Here is a 19,647-nt window from a genome sequence, read left to right as displayed (position 1 = left end):
ATTGAGCAAAACATCGAAATTGTTTGTCAGAGTGATTAGACATTTTTTTTATAGACGGATTATAAAGTTAAAAGATTTTTAAACCTTATTTAAAGAAGTTTTCCATAGCATCAATGTGTTTTCTTATTAGTATTAAACAATTATTTTAACATCTAAAACATTTTAGAGCATTATTTTCTTCCTAAATTCTATATACTACAAAGTACTTCATTTTTAAGGTAAGTTATTGCATTAAGCATATAACAATACCCATGACTATCAAGATTCATAAATTCCAGATGTTACGATCATTAACGATTGGCTGGAATAAATTTGCGTAGATACAATTAATAGTACAAAATTGTAAATAGTTGGAAATGTTAACATATGTAACTATGAATCATTTAATTTTATAGGTGCATGGACCACACAAAATTGAACAAATATAATGCAGTCCCAGTTACCAGCTACTCCTCGAAAATTGCCAGTGTTTGTATTTCCCCAAAATATCACTTTCTTTTTAGACGATCAATCCACACACAAACAAGTTTTGACTTTATATAACCCATACGATTTTCCAATAAAATTTAAAGGTATATTTGTGACAGTAACGACAGCTAACAGTTTAAAGACAATTCTAATGCAATTAATTACCATTTGTAGTATTATCTACTGCGCCAAATAAATACAAAGTTATCGATCCAGAAGGAACAATAAAAGCAAGATGTTTTGTGGATATTGTTATAAGACATACTTCCCTTATGTTAAGCAATTGCAATGTCATAGACAAATTTAGAATACAAATGCAAGAACATCCGACTAAACAGGTGATTAAACAGCGGATCTATTGTATATAAAAATCAAAGTAAATACGGTTCTATTACCAAAATAATATAATTCAAGACTCTTGGAAAATTAATAGACTATAGGAAAACGAGATGTGGAAGCTAAACTCCTTCCTGGGACAACGGATAGTACCGGAAGATCAACCCCAGACCCAGAAATGTTTCAGCAACTTCCTATAAATGAAAGCAGACAACAACAATCTTATGCGCTTCTAACTCAAAATAAAACAATTGACAGTAAGTATAAATTGTTTTTCAGAATTAATAGGTTTGATTCAAATTTTCTTGAATAGTAGAAAATAAATTCAATGAATCTGAAATATATTGTTCGATGCATTTAAAGAAACATCAAATGAAGTACTATGTATAATTTTTAGGAGGAACAAATTATGTAGCATTAATTGCTGGTATCATATGTATAGCTGGATTACTTCTACCCACAGAAGGAGAACAATATAATAGAGTGCCTGATTATCTACATCTCTCCATAAACTTTAAATTAATATTTTCATATGTATTAGGTAAGTATATTCTTTATTTATTTTTTATTAAAAATGAAACAAACACGATCTTTTCATCAATTACAGGTTTGGTAACGATTATTATTTTAAGAATGTAATTTTTGGCTTTATATATACGAGACAAAGTTTATACAATGGTTAGAATCATGGGATGAAAGCACAATTAACTTAAGGTTTTTTTGGTATGGAGTTTCTTTTTTGTTACTGGATATACCTGATTCTAGTCTATAAACAATAAGCTATCACGTTATATTGTGAATAATGCTAATATTTATTGACATATTTTAAATATTTTATTCTTTTAATATATGACATTATATAATATATTCTTATTCAAGTTTATGCTTCATTGCCCTGAGTATGCATCAATGAAATTTGTAAATATACTAACGAAATTCAGATGCAGCTATTGCCTTTTTATATATTTCAAATTCAAATAGAAAAATTAATATCTCGTTTTAGTCGAAATGCTTTCTGTATAAAACACATCGCTCATAATTATTTTAGCATTCTCCAAAACACGATCTCATGTACAAATGTATAAATATATTATGTGAAATGGATTTCGAGTTTTAAATACCCTTGAACAAAATGATGTTTCACTTTTATAATTTAATGCAGTGTATATTGTGCGTGTAATATAATTGTTAGAGACCATTTTCCTTTATCGCACGACTGCTACAATATTATTTTGTTGAGTTGTCGACGGCGTGTGTGCTGATCGCCGACTCATCCATGCTTGTTTCGACCAGCGATCTAAGCGTCTTTCTCATTCGATCTTTAGAACTCGAATACGTTTGGCAAATTTAGACGCAACGGGAATCCCAAAGTATTAAAAGAAGAGCTTTTTTTTTATTATCAACATGTATTTATTATTTACATAAGTTACAATGAGACACTTGTGAATAAAATGTGTTACCGAATAAGATGTTCATTCAAATTCTTTAGTCATAAAATATTTTTCTCCTAAGAAATATCATCTTCTCACAAGTATCAGTTGGCTGAATATTAAAATGTACAAACAATATTAGATTACAAAGTATAAATTTTCTAACAAGTATGTTTGAAAAATTGTATTACTCACCTGAAAATCCACAGTGAAAAACTCAAAGATAACTCAAATCCTCGAGTTAACATCACATGAGTTTAAAGCCGATGAATATTTTTTAAACTTTCATTATGAGTTTTGTACTCCATAGAGGCACTAGCTGGAAGATGTAGTACTCTCCTTAATGTGTCTCTAATACGTGTTGTTGTTGCATAATCAGACGCTGTCTTATTCCATACACATATTATGTCTTCCTGTAAAAATAATTAATATAAAATGAATTTTAACATTACGTATGCCACTATTTTAAGGTCGTACAAATAATCTCACTTGAAACCTTATAGATACAACAGCTCCACATATTTCTTCTCCAACCATAAACTGTTCTCCTAGCATAGCTAATATAAGATTTTCCCAACATCTGGATACTAAACCTTTTCGTAATCGTACTATCCATTTACCACCTTTCTGATTTGCCTCATCCTGAAATAAAAGATATATGTTATTATTAAAAATCATAGCTATACTAATCAAGGAAGATTTAAAATATAAAATGATACATATAAAAAGAGTACAGTACATACTTCCCACATTGGTTTTATGCCAACTTTGAAAAGATGAAAGTCTGTGTGTGTTGTTAACTCCGATGGTCGAATTAAATGGCTATAAAGACTCCAAAACTGTTCCACGCTTGCAAACCTACCAACCAATTTTAAATTTTGGTCGTAACTTTGTATGTTTGGTTGTTTACCAGGATTGCGCCGACTATACCATAACGCATACGCATATTGTAATTTGTGCTCGGTTGGACTAATTTCTATATGAGGCTACAATAAATATAAGTATCTGCTATTTAGTAGATGCGTTAGTAACGCATAAAACAATATTAATGAAGTTGAACGGAATAGTGTCAGTTTTTACTTACTATTGAATCTTTCTCAACTTTTTGATTATCTTTTGACTGTGTTTCGTTGTCTCCACTGTCCTCATTACCTTTTAACCTACAAATACTGCTATTATTCACAAAATGAGCTTTAAATAAACTATAAAAATTAATCACAGTATAATCGTACTAATGACTTTTAAACTGCTATTTTGTTTAATTATTTCAATTAATCTTCATAGTAATGTTTTTACGTAACACACGCTGAACAAAAAATTTAATTGTTTTGAAACGTCAAAAAGTAGAAGTAAATAACAATTAGAATTTAAATACACGTGAAAAAGTATTTGGTCCCTGACAAATGTCAGGTTGTAGCACGTTTTGTTAAGTGGAATTTCTTCGAAAATATCATATTAAAACTACTAGCTAACATATCAAATCGCTCGAATAACTGCATGTCAAGTGTAACACAATGCAAGTATGTCGATCAGTTTCGTTTTCCATTTAAAACAAATCTAACCTCTATCTAGCCCACAGAAAAAGGCACGACGAAATAAGGAGAACGCTTTTTTCACTTACGCCTCGAATTTATTGGACATGTTTCGGGCTGTGATACAATTGTATACAGAATATTTATTAAATGTTATAAACTATATATAGTTCAACAAATACAAATAAAAATATAAAGCTTTCTCGCTCTACGTTCCCTTTTCACACGTTCTCTCATATGTATGTTTTCGATAAATTGTTGATCTCCCCGCTACGTTCTTTTTTGTCGCTTTGCATCAGACATTTTACATTGAAATGTTGGTCATACTAAAATTTAATGCTAATGCAGGATATTTGTATTGTTTATATGTACCTAGCATTTTTATAGAATTGTTATTAAAAATGTTATTAAAATCACACGAAATCAGAAACGAACAATAAAATGTACAATCTGTTAACGAATGTTTTTTACAGAGGGCAATGATCAAGATTTTGCAATATTAAATAATAATTTTCTATTGTATAAATACATAAAATTAAATTTTTAGGAAAATAAAATAAATGCTTGTAGTGATTACATATTTATTACAACCATTACATAGAAATAAAAAAATCAATTTACGTTAATTGCTTTTAGCTTTAGTTAGTGAGAATTCTAATTTCAATCTTCTCATGATCTCCTCTCGTTGATAAACAACTTCTTTATAGCACAGTGGTGAAAATATGATCGGGCATTCGTATTGCACTGTTTCGATACACTTGGTGTCGTTAGTACCGTCACGATCGAATCTGAATTGCGAGATAGACTCCACTGAAACGGGAATCAGAATTTCAAATTAAAATCATTTCAAAGTTTAATCGGCTCGTCGATACAAGTTTCAAATTTCAAAAATCTTAACTCACGGCATCCGAATTTGAAGAAAAAACACGTATAATGTTTCGAAGTAATCAAATAACCATTGTTATCTTGTCGTACAGCATAATGTCCGGTCGCTTTATTTCGAATAATTGGTACATGACTCAAACGTTCCGTATACTCGACCGAATATTTCCAGTGATCGTAATTACCACTTTCTGCGATGACATTAAACTTTTCTCTAAAAATATTAATTCAAAGAAATATTTTTCCAGTGTCAATTTTCGTAAAAAAAAAAAAAAAAAAAAAATTGGAACAATTACTTGTTCCTTTACATACATAGTCGGATTTAATTTCTTCATGTTACTAAAATCGGCCACGAATTCCCAAATGTGCATAGGATTTGAATTATGTATCGTACCCTCGAATATTACTTGATGCTTCCTTTTATACATAAAAAGTACATAGAAAATAAGAATCGTTATGCCAGAGTATAATATGTTTCTGGTTTTCCATTTCATTGGATTGATACCCATTTCTAAAATAACAAAGTTTCTATATTACTACTATATTACTACGACGTTTTCATATTTTATATGAAAGAGGAACAAAATATTTTTTACTTACTTGTACTAAATATAAAAACAAAACGAAACAAAAGCAGTTTCTCAAAAATTTTGATACAATAGTTGGCAAACTAATCTTTCTGTTTCATTTAACTTGGAAGAAATTCGTATTTGCTATCACGAACTTCCGGCAGTGATAAACCGTGACGGAGAAATCGCTTTTAAATGTCAGAAGAAGAACTATGATATCGAGTTATTTGTCGCTTCACGATTTGCTACAAAGTACTTAAATTTCTTCCATAGTCTTCGCTCAGCCTCGAAACTTTTCGTGGTGAGATTATATATACATGTTACCCCCACTATTGTATGAAATATTTACACTATGCGTATACATATACATTGTTAGGATAGGTAGTACCGGTAGGCGTCAGAGGGCGCACAGTCGTGCGCGAGTTGGCGTAGCACGCATATGTGAAAGCTAGAATAAATGTGATTGGTAATTAATTGTCAAGAAAAGAATGAAAGATTTACTACTCTTATTGACAAAGAAATATTATTTTTTAAATGTTGAGACTAGATATTTGAAATTGTTGAATGAAATTAAATTATTTTATATACTTGTATGCCTCTCATTCTAAACATAGTAAAAATAATAATATATCAAATCTAATGAACATAGAAAGTAAACCACTAAATCTGATGTTTATTGTTTAATGAATTATGAAAATTATACATACATAAATTTTAATAGAAAGATAAATCTAGTCAAAATTCATTCTGTGTTAGGGATCTTTATTTATTAACATAATTTAATAATTGTTCTTTTCCTAAGTTTCTTAAATATTTGCAATTATAAAAGTGTAAATACATATTGTACAAGACATATTACTTTCTCAGACGATCTAAAATATTTAAATACTTTTTTTATATATACACAACAATAATTTTTATATGTATAATGATTAGCATTTTTCTCCATATAAAAATGTTAGCTTAATATGTATAAAATTATAAAAAAATAATTGTTATATATAAACAACAAGCAATTGCTATTAATTTTATTATGCTTGATTTTAGATAAGTATACATTATGATTTTATACGTTGACAACTTCTTTATGTTGTGACCTTTGTTTTCTTAAGCATAAATTCAACGTGTTGAGGTAACCACGTTTTTAATTCACGCTGCATAGACATATATTTGAAGCTTAACAATCTTACCAAACCATTTTGATAACCAACCACTAGCCACAAGTAACTCCATGCATTTGGATTCCAAGATATCTAGAGTTTTAATAAATCATCGATAATACTGTGCTCAACTACAATATTAGTGTAAAAAAGATAATTGTAATGCTTACTCTATTTACTGACATAAATGGATATTCCTCGATTGGAACTGCTGTTAGTTTTTCCGTGTGTAGTGATTGTGATTGTACATAACGTTCGATACTCTTAAATATAACAACACAAAATATTAATTGTGAAATTATACAAGTTAAACATAACAAGAATGTATATACCTTCAGATTATCACAAAAGATAACTCCGAAACGATTCTTGCATTCGTCATAAGTTTCTGGCATATAGTCATAACCCTTTGATTTCTTTTCATTTGTATTATCATTCTTATTACCATTTTTCGTTTCCAAGTCCACTATTTTGACGTATGAACTTAACTGAAAACATAGTTTATTTTTAACGTTACAGATAAGAAATTATTCCATTAGAAATTTAAATACAAGAGATACCTTTCTTCTTTTCTGTACAGCTTTCTCAATTTCCCTACTACTTAAAAGCTGATGAGGAAAAATCGTTATTATTTCACCAGCTAATGTGCCATGTGCAATGCTATTTGCGTAATCGGAAACTGATAAAGCCTATAGGAGATTTTAATGAGAATTATACTACACTCGGGGAGTATATGTAAAACTACTTTTAACCTACGTACGTATGTAGGGGAATTTGTTGCTAAAATCGGATAATATCTGCATTCTTGACCTCTCAATGGAATTAAATAAGTATTGGTATGCTTGTATCTGTAATAAAATTAATTCCATAATAGTAAATAAGTTCCATCGTCTATTAAAAATACCTTCGGATATTATTTTTTACCCAAGAGCATCGTCGAAACAAATAACAGCACAAGGCCAATGTGTCATCCATGCACCATCCAATATAATACCCTTTTGAATACAATTTTGCGGGGTGCTTGTATCTTCTAGATTCCAAAATTTGAATGCTCTATCTAGGCTGCCTGAAGCTAGATACTTTGCTCCATTAAATGGTACTAATATTACCGCTATAAAAATAATAAAGCTGTTAAGAATTCTGTTTGAAACATTATTATGTTTTTTAAATTTTTCACAAGAAAAAATCAACAAATACTTACTGCTTACAGCGTTACCATGAGCATAAAAATGTTGAAATGCATTTATAAACCATGTACTTTGTCTTTTTTGCATCGATAACGGTGATTTATACGTAAGGTCCCATAATGCAATGTACCCGTTTGAAAATCCTGCTGCAATTGTACTAGTGAAATCGTATTATTTCGTTATTAGAAAATTACAAGAAAAGTGTAGAAACACAATTATAAAAATCTTACTTATGCCCATGTTCTTTGCTCCATGATAACTTGGTGCACTGCCAATTCTGTTTATTGTTATCGTATATCGAAATATTTACAATTAGTGTCATTACTGGATCAGTGTGATATATGGGCCATCTGTAACGACATTACAGATGTTTCACTATGTTTGGATCAACGACATAAGAAGAAGTTTAACAAATGTTTTACTCACTCGTTTTTTTCAGTATTTTTAAACTCAAGTTCCTCTGGAAAGGGTAGAGAATAAATGTATACATTGCCATCCGAGCACGCTGCTGCAAGCATACCCATTCGCTTAAGACTAGAATGACTTTTGTTTTCTTGTTGACAGTTATTCAGATTTTCATCTTGATAACAACCAGACGGACACCATTCCAAACACCATACCGTACCATTGTTGTGCACAACTGCATACGATAAAGCAGGTTCTTTTTTATTATCATTCCTGAAAGAAAATATGGTTTAAAACCAATCGATGTAATTTTATATGATATTTTATTTATATTTGTATTACTAACTCATGATCTAAATGTCCTACATTCCAAATCTGTATCATATTTGCACCAAGATATGCTTTTCCTACAGTGTATTCGCTCTCCATGGTTGGGTGAGTACTGATTGCAACGTACTGATGAGGTTCTTTAGAGTACATCGGTGATGGAATAGGTAACCAAGCTAGAGCCCACACCGGTCCACCAACAAAAAATGTTGCAGTACCTGAACAACAAGTATTCTAATTACAATATATCAGTCTGCGTTGTAATTATATCACAGAATTAAATATAAGCAATTACCTTCATCGAAACCACCTTCGAACCTTTTCCATTGTTTCCATGGAATTTCTGTATTAGACAATACCTCGGGCTTCGTCAATTGTGTTTTCATTCTCATAGAGACTTGTAATCGTGGCAAATATTTAACAATATCCGTGTCTCTTAATAACGTAAAGTGATTGGGAATATGATCTTCAAATAAATAAAGATTATAATTTTTTTGTTCGCTGCAAGGAAAAGTGATGTAATGTATGTTTATCCATATTATAAGGATATAAAGGTTGAAAAATTTGTTAACCGTAGAAATTATAAATATTTACAATTCCATAGTCCAACGTACAGTAGGAAAATAGGGTTCGGTCCACCCAATTTTATACATTAGCTCCTTATTCAAAAATTTCGTTATATAAGAAGATTCTAAAAATAAGAATCGTTAATAAAATTTAATAATTTAAGATTCTTTTTCGTAATGGCATTTACGCTTACTTTCGTCCGAACTACCATTTTCGATTTCTTCTTCGAAATCCGAATATTTGTCAGTTTCTTCCAATGTTATATGTTTTTTCATTACATGTTCGGTCATATTTTCATCAGAGATAGTTGAAAATTTGCATATTTTACATATATAATGCTACAGGAAAAAGAAATACAACCATTTCGTATTTTGAACGCATACAGGTAAAAAAGAATTTTATTATCATTTATAATAAGTTGTACCTCTCGAGGAGTAAAATTGCATTGAGAGAAATGATTGCACATCTCTTCGAACAAAGAACATGTAAAAGTACAACCTACTTGACGACAAGTTACTGTTCCCTTTGTAGACAATTCTTTTCTCCATATACCTTTCCACACTCCTGGTATGGACTTTCTTTGTTCAGGCATTTTTATTATGTGTTTCTGTAACATTAGAGTACAAGTACATTAAACCGAGTTTTTTTAATAGAAAATTATTTAAAAAAAATAGCGCACCAACATAGAGGCGTCAAGTTTCAGTTTCTTCTCGGAAGATGAATTATTATCTTTAGTAAGTTCCGTAAATTCCAAAATTTTAGCCACTGCTCTAAAATTCAAACAGTACGTCAATATTTTATTTTACATAATGTTGATTATACGACTCTTACTTTTCCGCAGCTTTGCGTTTTACTTTTTCATTATCCAAGGTGTATAATTCCAATTGTTTTATTTTGCTTCGCGCCGACTGCCTATGAGATCGTTCATGTATCTCCAAAGAAGATGGCATCATAGTAGCATCACAAATTGGACACTTTACCAACAAAGCCTGTCTCTCCTACAATATATATATATATATAATAGTTGTGTAATTTATTTTACATTGAAATATTTTTGTCATTTTAGAAAAGTATCTTACTTCATCAGATTTGCCACAAAATTGCATATGGGATATAAAGCCATTTGTACTCCGCTTTATAGCACCACATTTTTCACAGGTCAATTGACCCTTCCTTTCTTTATGAGCAGCTATTAATACTTTTTTCAATAATTTAATATCATTTTCAAAATCCTAAAACAGAATATTTCTTAATAAATAAAATAAAAAAATGACGTAGCCATTGTGTTGAAAGTATTTGCTGCGTAAAGTATTTACCATAGGTTCGTCACCCTTCATCCAACACATATTATTATGTTTTAACAACTTGTGCGAGTTCCATTGCCTTATTGGTATTTGCATTTCACACTTGGCACAAGTTACTGGGTCTACCTTAATTAAAAATAATGAATTACGTACAAACATACTGGATAAAGTAACTTGAGCATCTAAAATTGTATAAAACCTACTTCTAATATGCGAGAAGTATTAGTTATTTCAGTAGAATTTTCTTGTTTAATCTTTCCTGTAGTTGTTGGTCCCTTTAATTTTGGTACATACTCAGTATCCAATATAGAATATGACGAGCCTCGACCTCTGCCTCTGCCTCTGCCTCTGCCTCTGCCTCTGCCTCTGCCTCTGCCTCTACCTCTACCTCTAACTCTACCTCTAACTCTAACTCTGTCTTTGCCTCCGTCTTCACCTCCGTCTGCAGTTGTACCCGGTGGTGTACCTCTTTTTTTAACAACATATGAATTTGTAACACTAGTTTCAGTACTACTATCATCACTTAAGCCATCATTACTAATGACATTGTACGATTTTTTATTACGTCTCTTACTATGAACAACTGTTTCCGCAATGGAAACATTATTTATATTTTGTACTGTTTCTAAATTTCCTTCCAATTCATTCCAAGTACTTGAAAGTTGTCGAGGTAGAGAAACTTTTCTAGGTCTGCCCCTTTTTCTTACTACTAAAGAAGTTTGGCTAGTGTTATTTTGATTTATCGGAGTTATATCATTTCTATTCTCAATGGTATTTGAATTAACACACTCTACATATTCAGTACACGATAAATTTCTGTGTCTATTACTCGATTCTTCCATTCTTAAATTTCTTTCGAAATCATTTTGTTTCAGAGCAGTATGTTTAAGTAAAGAGGTACATGTCGATCCCACGTGTATTTCATTACCACTTTTGTCATTCATCTCGACCGTATCTTTTATACTTTTTATCTTAATACACGTGTCACTCATTACATCCTCAGAATTTTGTAAACGATTATCTTTATTATTTTCAATGGTAAAAAAATTTCCAGAAACATTACTGGAATTTAAAGGCAGTGATTTCCTGGTCACAGCTGGCATGTTAGAAGTATCAGCTATATGCGAATCGATTGCAGTTTTGTCTATCTTGTTTTTTATATCAGACCCCCCTTTTATAAACGTCTTCAGATTAATAGTGTCATTCGTTTGAACGGTAGCTGACATAGTACTAGGATTAATTACTTCTCTTTTTTCTCTACTAGGAGTGCCCTTTCTTCTTTGATCGAAGATTTGTTTTTTATTTTTAAACGATTCCTTTTTGTACGTTGTAATATAATCATCAAAATTAGTTTGTTTGCGAATGCGTTTAGATCTATCAAGAAAATTTGTATCAATTTCATACTTACTTTCAGTTCTCTTCTGATTTTCTGAATTTCTATCTAAAATTTTTTTATTACTATGTTGTTTAAACCTTTTATCTACTCCTTGATACTTTGACACATTGTTCGAGGTACTTTGACTGTCTTCCGTGTTACCAGTCATCGATTCTGTTGTAGACTTATCTATATTTCCACTATTATTCTGTTTTCTTTGATCATGAAAATTATCTTTTCCTTGTTCCATGTGGCTTACTTCGGATAGTAGTTTTTCTTCATTTCTATTAAGTCTAGGCACTTTTGTTGCATTTATCCAAGTTTCATTATCCGTATCATCTATCGGTTTACTTTTAGTAACTTGTACAGCCATCCGTGTTTTTGTTACAGTATGTAAATTCGTAGAATCTTGTATAGATTCAGCAGTTTGGCAATCCTTATGTTCTTTTGTTGCAACAGTATTTAGATTATTTTTTTTTTTTATGAATTCTATGGCAGGTACAATACTATCACCTGTAATCAATTTAAAATGAAATATTAAAGTCAACACTTAATCGGTATAAAAACTTACGTAATACCAATAATTAATACATTTACCTTTTACTATAGAATCACTGATACAAATATTTTGTAAAATATTTGGAGGAAGAATGATCATTTTTGTATTTTTGGCTAATGAATAATTTGATTTAATAATAGGTGGATTCATACTATCAGGAGGACTATCAGAATTCATAGATTCTTTATTCATTATTAATGCAATCTAAATGGACATTAAAAACCGTTGTATTTAATCAAAGATATTACATGCTTTATTTCAGTGTACGAATAATTAATTTTCTGTATTATTCTATGATACGATATTTAATTAAAAATTCCATTGCTACGATAGAACGTTTTACAATATAAAAACATATTTGATCGTTTGTTAAAAAAAAATTGACATGTGCAGGATTCGAACGTAAGAACATGTGCCGAAAATGCAAGGTATCTGCAATCAGATCCAAAGTTACATCAATATTGCGGGTTTTTTAAATATAAGTACAAAGAGGAAGTTTGTTGATAGTACTTGAAATATTCATCTAAATCTTGTGACAATATATTGCTTGCATGTACAATTAATTTAAATAATTTTTTTCAAAAGTAAAGATAAGGTTAGGTTTGTATTATATGCATAGATATGAGAAATTACGTACAAGTAATTTTGATAAAATTAAATAATTTCTCACTTTTTTTTATATAATATACTTACCAAGATTTGTTCAGGATTTTATTTCTACATAAAAAATAATATTTTATCGAAGAAATGAGGTATTTAACTTGAACTTTCTGCTACAAGATTTGAACTCGGATACTTGGCCTTGTACCATTCTCGCAATGTAATACAAGCAGAGTATACGAGCGTATAGTATAACTGGACTAAAACGCGCATGCGTTTTGGTACGTTGCACGTTCAAATAAAAAGTGTTGATAATTATTCACATAGAAACAGCATTGCCGTTGTATATTATCGATCGCAGTGGTATCCAGTAAAAATAAATGTGCGAATATTATTTGAAAATCCACGTAACTACTTCGTTACTGTATTTCATTGTAAGACTTAACGAATATTTTATAACTTGTTCGATCTATTATGTAATTTGATATCGATCGATGAATTTTTCAAGTAAAAAATACAATCGTATCAGCTACTTTTGTATACTGTTTTGGGATAGCAAGTACACAAAATAAACGTACGAATAAAATTTAACATAAAATAATAGGTTGTAGGTAACTTTTATTTTTCATTTTTTTATAAATTTAAACCATTCTCCTGAGAAGTTCATTAATTTTATCTTCACGGTTTCCAAAATCACCACCCTCAACGTAGTGGTTAGTCTTCTTGCGCCACCCACCATTGGGTGTGTTAAGCTAAGAAATAGAAAGAAAATAATTAATTTTCTAAAGGCAAAAGTAGTGTGGAAGACCGTACGGTATTCAGTTGCTGCTAGAATTGTTTGAGTTCGACTAAGAAACGCAGTAATACATGCGCGTCACGAAGAGAAACTCGTATTACTGTACGACATAGTAGGAGGTTAGTAGAAGAAGAAATATTTCTACAACCATGCCTATGTCGTGATCGAAAATTTAGAGATAGATTTACCTTGAATGGCCATAAGAAGTTACTCGCATACTTGAATTTTGATCCAACCGTGAATATTTCATGGATCAAGTCTTCCGTGCAGATAATACCGGAACGGCCTGAAAAATTCATTCCGCATATTATTAAGATAGTATATAATGAAAGATGTAATTATTGATTACATGTTGGAAATTGTAAGAATAATTGCAAACCTGAATATAAAACGTATGAAAAGGCTTTTCAAATATTCTGTTACTCTTTGACAAAGTAGAAGGGAGCAGTATATGGTAATCGAATACAACTTCCATAGATTCGTCAATAAATAAAACTAGTATGAAATAATCGTTAATAAATTTTGACTGGCAAAGGAATCTAACATTGTAATTTGTTATTTAAAAATAAAGTTTTCTGGCATACACTAACCAAGTTTCTTTTCGATGATAGCATTGCTCGTGATAGGAATACGTTGCCTATTTATTTTAGCAAATCCTCTCTTGTAAATCAATTCACGAACTGACTTTAGGTTTGGATATCCCCATGTGATGTAAGGCTCAACAATACGAAGCATGTTAATCGTTGCCTTGTTCAGTTTCACGAATACACCATTATTGATCTGCTTCAGGCGGAATAATTGAAGTACTTTGCGTACTTTCGGAGCAACTTGATTCACACTGAAAAATTTTTATGTCGGACAATATACTTTGAATATGCTACAGTCGCAAGCTAACAGCAAGAGGTAAATTACACTTACCCCCGAATACGAATAACAAACGCTAGACGAGCTTCTCCAGGAATGTAGTAATTTCCACGATTCTTAGCTTGTCTTCTTAATCTGATTTCATCCCTCTCCTTCGTTCTGTATTCTTTAACATATTTTTCCGCCCTTTTGAAAATTTCCTTCCTTTTCTTGTAACGATTCGCACGTTGCTGAAAGTTGGCAAAATTATTTTTATTAAAAGATGCACGATGTAACGAAACAGTAAAGTATTAGAAAAGTTCATTAAAATTACAAGAAAGTACTTTAATAGAAATTTGAAGACGCGCAGCTCTAACTGCTTCGCGGGTTTTCCTCCTCTTGAGTACCGACTCTGGTACTGCCGGTAGCTTTTTAGCTACGGGCTCAGTTTCTTTCTTCCTGTACAAAAAATGTAAAATTTATTACCACGAACGAACGTATGAAAATAAGAAACAGTTTGCATAGTATACAGAATAGTTAGGTTAGGTTCTCCCGAGCAATATAAAACAAGATTATTTGAATTAACACATGTTTCAATTTCATTCATTCGAAGACAAAAATGAGTACTTATTTTGAAAATCAATAAAACTTTTAGGGACAACAAATTGATTCTATCATGTCTCATGTTGATCGGTTGTAGGACTTTTAAACGAAACGTAATAATCTGTAAATTTCAAAGAAAGTCCAAAAATCACAGTATACACACGGTATAGAAATCAGAAAGAATTTATAATAACGTATTTTAAAATCGTAATAGTTGTATGAGCATGCGATGTTTTCAGATATCGTTAAGACTGGAATAGCACTTACATGTCCGCCATTCTATCACTTGGTAAAGAAATTTTTTTATCCTCGTTATTCTGAAGTTAACCGTGATTCGTCTAGTTCCTTTCTTAAAGGCGAGGAAGTTGAAACTACTGTTTTACCTATATAGGTTAAGTGATAAATAACAAGAGAATTAGTTTTATAATAAATTAGGAATGTCTGTATCTTTCATATCACACAGATTAAAAACGAATACATTACGGATACAATTACGCAATATTAATGTATTTCATTTCGTGAAATAGGAATCCTTACTAGGAATTTTAATAAAAGATATGGCGTATTATCAGCCAATCAACGACGATCTTTTAGTCGAAGCATGAAGTATTGTAGGATTTAACAAAAAAGAATTGTATTTGGAACAAATGTACAAATAATATAACTAAATGAACGAATTTGAAACACAACAAGCACACAATCTCATTAATTAAAACACTCTCAACTCTTTTGCACATAAGTTAACATTACTTCAAACTACAGCGTGACACAAACATTCAACACAATTATCCTACATTCGGCCATACTGACCTTCATCCGCCTCGGATGAATATACTTAATGTTTAGCATTTATGTCAGTAATTTTCGATAAAGAACGGTGGCTTTTGCTTTTTAACAAATTGTAACCCCCAAAAATCTAACCCCCCAAAGACCCAACACCTCAGGCTAGGGGATTTAGGTCCGGGGGAGTTAGTATGAATAACTCCCTAGTTACTCCCGCAGATGGCGCGATTGGCGCCGATGCCAACCGTTGAGAGAGGCCGGGATGCTATAGGGAATTTGTCCCTAGGTACTCCCTGGGGTCTCGAGAGACAAGAGAGAATCAGGAGGTCTTCCCCGAGCAAACCTGAGAGACGGTTCAATAATATTATGTGTTTTGATGTATTCATGTATCACTGTTACGTTAATGATTTCAGTTAGTGCATCATTAAAGAATACACCGTCAAATTGTATGACCGTCAGTGGACAATGTCGACCGGCTCCACTAATTCCGTGCGTTCCAGACGCGTCGCAGTTATACGATTATTGTGTGAAAATTCTGTTGAAACTTGATAACACTACCAGCGGACACTTTAGCCGGCCATCGTGACCGATTTTCGAAACAATTCTATGAACCGAAGAAGTTGTACAACACCGTAAAACAAAGACAGTATTTTAAGCATCTTATAACGACGCCTGCGTTACCGGAGGTAAGATTTTTGGAATTAAATTTATTTTTAAACAGAATTTAGTGATTTCTTAAAACAATGATAATCTCTATAACGTTTATCCGGATGCTATAGTATCCGGTAGGATTAGCATAGGTAGGATACGAAGGAATGGTTTCTGCCATAAAATGCTCATAAAAGCTGAAGAATCCTCCAAACTTTTTGATACAATCCGAGTTACGAACGTACATGACGCCGAGGGTGGTATCGCCACCAGAAGAATCTTTAGATACCGATACGGTGGTGGATAGTCTCATCGATACTTCCGTTACGAGTTCATTACCAGGCGATGAATTAGATTCTACGTGAAACGGTTCAATCTCTCCGGATGCATTAGCGGAAAGGTAAACTTAAATAAAGTGCGAATAGAAAATGTTAATACAATCTCCTTGCATGGAGCCATACTCTCCATTTTCCTCGAGTTTAAAGAAGAACAGGGTCAAAATAGACCCTTAGAGCAGCAGGGTCAAAATAGACCCTTAGAGCAGGGTCGAAATAGACCCGTAGAGCAGGGTCAAAATAGACCCGTAGAGAAGGGTCAAAACAGACCCATAGAACAGGGTCAAAATAGACCCTTAGAACAGGGTCAAAATAGACCCGAGACTAAATAACTACTTCCTGATTTCTTATCTAAAATAGTCACTCACTTTTGGATATCGTTTTTTGACCATAAAATATAAAAGTGCTTACTTATGCTAGTTCGTAAGAAGCATTTCCGACGCGGATATCATTGTACTTTTTCAGTGTCACGCTCTATGACGTCGCTTCTCGTCTCGAGATATCTCGATGTTCGTTAATAATATATCGATAAGAGTGCATAACGAGTCAGTTTAATCAGGAAGGTAGGAATATTGTAATTTTCATAGTTTTTAATATCATAAGAAAATATTCATGCTCGTTAGGTGTATCCTCGTATGTAACAGAAAGCCGAAGTGGAGAAGCAAATTGGGTTATTAAAAATGTGAGAAGAAAAATCGGAACGTCGAACCGTTTGTAGCGGAACGCCGACTGGGCGAGTTAATAGAAGGTGAAGATATAACTGAACAGGAAAGTCGAAAAGCTATCGAAGGACAAGAGGATTTGGACGATATAAAAGAAGTAAATACCACGAAAGGTGAAAATTTGGTTAATACCTTTCTTTTACTAGATTTCGATTCCTGTAAAAGTGTAATATTTTAGGCGTTGATTGGGAAAAATGATTTTCTAACTTGTAAAAAAACGGCTTTAGAAGGCGATCTACATGATTTATTAGCCGAGAAAGAAGAATGAGATTTAAAGATGGGGAAATTGGAAGTTGAAGGTGAACGGTGCCGTAATGAAACGAATATGCATGCCGATACCATGTTGTATGAATTATTGCGTAAGTATTTAAATTTATTCGATAATAAAATGGTGAATGGTTTATGTTGATATCTCTGATAGAAAGGTGTATTTTTATTTCAGTAAATTGCATCTCCGAAGCAGAAGATATTATCGAATATTCATTAAACGGTATCGATAATCCAGCGACGTCAGACCTAACTTGTACTCCTCAATACTCATTAAAAGTGCAATACACGTTGCATATGTTTTGGGTCTTTATTCAATACATGGAAAATCTACATGAAACACATCTATTGATATTGCATCGGGCGATAGTAAGTTACGAAAGTTAAAAAATGTAGAAAAAAAAAAATGAAGAAAGTCATATATATTATTTTGAATTTTATCGTGTTGTAGAATCGACCGACGAATGTAAACAGTTGGGAGTTGGAAGTTTGGTAGAGGCAGAATTGTTAAGTATGGATAAAGCAATAGAAGAAGCTGGTAATCGAATACAGGTAATCGCATATTACATTTTAGTGTAATATATAAATTGTTTTTATCCATGGTTATGACATATTTTATGATCAGGACATGGTGGAGAAATCTCGCGCTGGTGATTCCGGGTTAAAATTAGAAGTGAACGGAAAAATGTTAGATTCATGTACAGAATTAATGGAAGAAGGAAAGGTACGTCGCTTATTTTGACCGTTAATATTTAATTTATGAATATTAAATATGGAAAGAGATTTTGAACCGTAGGGCACAGCCTCTGCAACCGAATTCTAGAAACGTAACCATCAATGGTCCGAAGGGCTGATATCAGCAGCGAAGGCGGTTGCATTTGGTGGTAATCTTTTATTGTAAGTGTAGAGGATTTATTTCGGTTTTTGTTTGTTATTAAACCGTAAAATTTGTTTACGCGTGTAGAGAAGCAGAGTAAAAGCAATAACTTGGCTGCACTGTCAGAGGCATCGAGAGACGTAACACAAGCAACTGGAAGTGTTGTTGCAATTGCTAAAAACTGTAGCCATCTTGTGGAAGAGAATGGTAATTGTAGTTACTACTCGTTATACACTATTTGGATAAGGATGATAAAGAAAATAAGCGTTAAAGTTGTTAAGTATTAGAAAGAGTGAATATTTTTAACGATTTACAGATGGAGGCACTTACGCCGCTATCATTATCAACTGGAAGGTGAAGAAGAATGATCGGTACGTATTACCGAAGAATATTAAATAATACACTTTTTGGTTTTTGAATAATTCGATTGAAATTAAGAATCAAAAGAAATGACAATGTTTCATCGACATGAAGCAGTATGGAAGAAAATGTTTAGAAATGGAAAGTAAAGAGATTCCATTATAAAATAATATATTACGAGAACAGATTTATTTAGGTTGTCCAAAATGAATTATTGTAATCGAATGGCTACAGAAAAGTTACCGTTGAAAATGTAACTGTACCTTTTCTTTAAATGGAAACCTAGAAATGTAGTTTCTTATGTTGTACATAAAAGTACCAACATACTTATGCCCTGAACTTATTCGTTAGGAAGTTATCGAAGATAAATGAACTTGTAAAGTTGCAGTAAGAACGTATGGTTGAGTTATTAGAAAAGTAATGAAATAATGTGGTTTTTCATAAATTAGAATATACATTTGTCCTTTGTTTAAAGTGTATCCTCATCTGGGAAAAGTAGTTGTTATGTAATCGACCTATCATTTATTTGCTGAAATTGAGAGACAAGTGAGGAAAAAATGAGATCTTTAAACGTTGAAATTCGCAAGTTGCACCTTTTTTTTGTTTTTTATTATCATAGTCATATCAGTATTGTAGTAAAGTAGCGATACATGCATATGTATCGGAAGTTATGAGACGATTTAATTAGTACATATATGTGGCGTCACCTCAC

General features: G+C 31.8%; 5 protein-coding genes and 1 pseudogene across 7 annotated transcripts; 2 read left to right on the top strand and 4 right to left on the bottom strand.

Annotated features, from left to right (window-relative positions):
- The first annotated feature begins 82 nt into the window (after positions 1–82).
- On the top strand, positions 83–2,078 carry LOC122404310 (motile sperm domain-containing protein 1-like). Its single transcript, XM_043408244.1, has 6 exons — positions 83–218; positions 396–572; positions 643–806; positions 902–1,061; positions 1,202–1,345; positions 1,412–2,078. The coding sequence occupies exons 2-6, from the start codon at positions 428–430 to the stop codon at positions 1,441–1,443; spliced, it is 645 nt and encodes a 214-aa protein (XP_043264179.1). The 5' UTR covers positions 83–218; positions 396–427; the 3' UTR covers positions 1,444–2,078.
- A 179-nt stretch (positions 2,079–2,257) lies between these two features.
- Positions 2,258–4,053, bottom strand: LOC122404306 (eukaryotic translation initiation factor 4E type 2). 2 transcript variants are annotated; one of them, XM_043408236.1, is made up of 6 exons: positions 3,856–4,053; positions 3,319–3,403; positions 2,978–3,220; positions 2,724–2,876; positions 2,430–2,647; positions 2,258–2,346 (listed from the first exon to the last, which is right to left on the bottom strand). In XM_043408236.1, the coding sequence occupies exons 1-5, from the start codon at positions 3,873–3,875 to the stop codon at positions 2,492–2,494; spliced, it is 657 nt and encodes a 218-aa protein (XP_043264171.1). In that variant the 5' UTR covers positions 3,876–4,053; the 3' UTR covers positions 2,258–2,346; positions 2,430–2,491. The 2 variants fall into 2 exon arrangements, with proteins under 2 accessions (XP_043264171.1, XP_043264172.1); XM_043408237.1 differs by having other exon boundaries at positions 3,319–3,394; positions 3,856–4,050.
- Positions 4,054–4,388: 335 nt separating this feature from the next.
- LOC122404308 lies at positions 4,389–5,478 on the bottom strand. The gene is made up of 4 exons (XM_043408238.1): positions 5,249–5,478; positions 4,961–5,159; positions 4,669–4,862; positions 4,389–4,576 (listed from the first exon to the last, which is right to left on the bottom strand). Exons 2-4 carry the CDS (start codon positions 5,155–5,157, stop codon positions 4,389–4,391), a joined length of 579 nt encoding a protein of 192 aa, XP_043264173.1. The 5' UTR covers positions 5,158–5,159; positions 5,249–5,478.
- Positions 5,479–6,302: 824 nt separating this feature from the next.
- On the bottom strand, positions 6,303–12,914 carry LOC122404304. Of its 2 annotated transcripts, XM_043408233.1 has the most exons (21): positions 12,795–12,903; positions 12,140–12,305; positions 10,371–12,055; positions 10,180–10,293; positions 9,943–10,095; positions 9,695–9,861; positions 9,543–9,633; positions 9,288–9,470; positions 9,057–9,201; positions 8,891–8,987; positions 8,592–8,797; positions 8,316–8,514; positions 7,991–8,242; positions 7,795–7,914; positions 7,579–7,721; positions 7,302–7,488; positions 7,138–7,225; positions 6,938–7,066; positions 6,710–6,865; positions 6,548–6,640; positions 6,303–6,470 (listed from the first exon to the last, which is right to left on the bottom strand). In XM_043408233.1, the coding sequence occupies exons 2-21, from the start codon at positions 12,291–12,293 to the stop codon at positions 6,303–6,305; spliced, it is 4,530 nt and encodes a 1,509-aa protein (XP_043264168.1). In that variant the 5' UTR covers positions 12,294–12,305; positions 12,795–12,903. The 2 variants fall into 2 exon arrangements, with proteins under 2 accessions (XP_043264168.1, XP_043264169.1); XM_043408234.1 differs by lacking the exon at positions 12,140–12,305 and having other exon boundaries at positions 12,795–12,914.
- Positions 12,915–13,287: 373 nt separating this feature from the next.
- On the bottom strand, positions 13,288–15,326 carry LOC122404305 (60S ribosomal protein L7). Its single transcript, XM_043408235.1, has 6 exons — positions 15,211–15,326; positions 14,685–14,799; positions 14,416–14,591; positions 14,088–14,335; positions 13,686–13,783; positions 13,288–13,453 (listed from the first exon to the last, which is right to left on the bottom strand). The coding sequence occupies exons 1-6, from the start codon at positions 15,219–15,221 to the stop codon at positions 13,343–13,345; spliced, it is 759 nt and encodes a 252-aa protein (XP_043264170.1). The 5' UTR covers positions 15,222–15,326; the 3' UTR covers positions 13,288–13,342.
- Positions 15,327–15,945: 619 nt separating this feature from the next.
- On the top strand, positions 15,946–18,946 carry LOC122404302 (annotated as a pseudogene).
- Positions 18,947–19,647: the final 701 nt, after the last annotated feature.

The sequence above is a fragment of the Colletes gigas genome, unplaced genomic scaffold (assembly GCF_013123115.1).
Source record: "Colletes gigas isolate AHSC1104 unplaced genomic scaffold, ASM1312311v1 Colletes_gigas_Sc00165, whole genome shotgun sequence".
NCBI lineage: Eukaryota > Metazoa > Arthropoda > Insecta > Hymenoptera > Colletidae > Colletes > Colletes gigas.
Note: the sequence above shows the minus strand (reverse complement) of the source record. Positions and strands in the feature narration are given on the sequence as shown.

What these genes read in the sequence shown, in the direction of transcription:
- LOC122404308 (XM_043408238.1), bottom strand. Translation starts at nt 5,157, where the DNA reads ATGGGTATCAATCCAATGAAATGGAAAACCAGAAACATATTATACTCT. An exon ending in AAGAAATTAAATCCGACTAT is followed by an intron (nt 4,863 to 4,960) that starts GTATGTAAAGGA and finishes TAATATTTTTAG; the next exon opens with AGAAAAGTTTAATGTCATCG. An exon ending in TTTCTTCAAATTCGGATGCC is followed by an intron (nt 4,577 to 4,668) that starts GTGAGTTAAGAT and finishes TTCCCGTTTCAG; the next exon opens with TGGAGTCTATCTCGCAATTC.
- LOC122404305 (XM_043408235.1), bottom strand. An exon ending in TATCATCGAAAAGAAACTTG is followed by an intron (nt 13,784 to 14,087) that starts GTTAGTGTATGC and finishes TGAATTTTTCAG; the next exon opens with GCCGTTCCGGTATTATCTGC. An exon ending in ACTTCTTATGGCCATTCAAG is followed by an intron (nt 13,454 to 13,685) that starts GTAAATCTATCT and finishes TCTATTTCTTAG; the next exon opens with CTTAACACACCCAATGGTGG.
- LOC122404306 (XM_043408236.1), bottom strand. Translation starts at nt 3,875, where the DNA reads ATGTCCAATAAATTCGAGGC. An exon ending in AAGTTGAGAAAGATTCAATA is followed by an intron (nt 3,221 to 3,318) that starts GTAAGTAAAAAC and finishes TATTTATTGTAG; the next exon opens with CCTCATATAGAAATTAGTCC. An exon ending in GCATAAAACCAATGTGGGAA is followed by an intron (nt 2,877 to 2,977) that starts GTATGTACTGTA and finishes CTTTTATTTCAG; the next exon opens with GATGAGGCAAATCAGAAAGG.
- LOC122404304 (XM_043408233.1), bottom strand. Translation starts at nt 12,293, where the DNA reads ATGAATAAAGAATCTATGAATTCTGATAGTCCTCCTGATAGTATGAAT. An exon ending in GCAATTTTACTCCTCGAGAG is followed by an intron (nt 9,202 to 9,287) that starts GTACAACTTATT and finishes TTTTTCCTGTAG; the next exon opens with CATTATATATGTAAAATATG. An exon ending in CAACAAATTCCCCTACATAC is followed by an intron (nt 7,067 to 7,137) that starts GTACGTAGGTTA and finishes AATCTCCTATAG; the next exon opens with GCTTTATCAGTTTCCGATTA.
- LOC122404310 (XM_043408244.1), top strand. Translation starts at nt 428, where the DNA reads ATGCAGTCCCAGTTACCAGCTACTCCTCGAAAATTGCCAGTGTTTGTA. An exon ending in AAGAACATCCGACTAAACAG is followed by an intron (nt 807 to 901) that starts GTGATTAAACAG and finishes GAAAATTAATAG; the next exon opens with ACTATAGGAAAACGAGATGT. An exon ending in TCAAAATAAAACAATTGACA is followed by an intron (nt 1,062 to 1,201) that starts GTAAGTATAAAT and finishes TATAATTTTTAG; the next exon opens with GAGGAACAAATTATGTAGCA.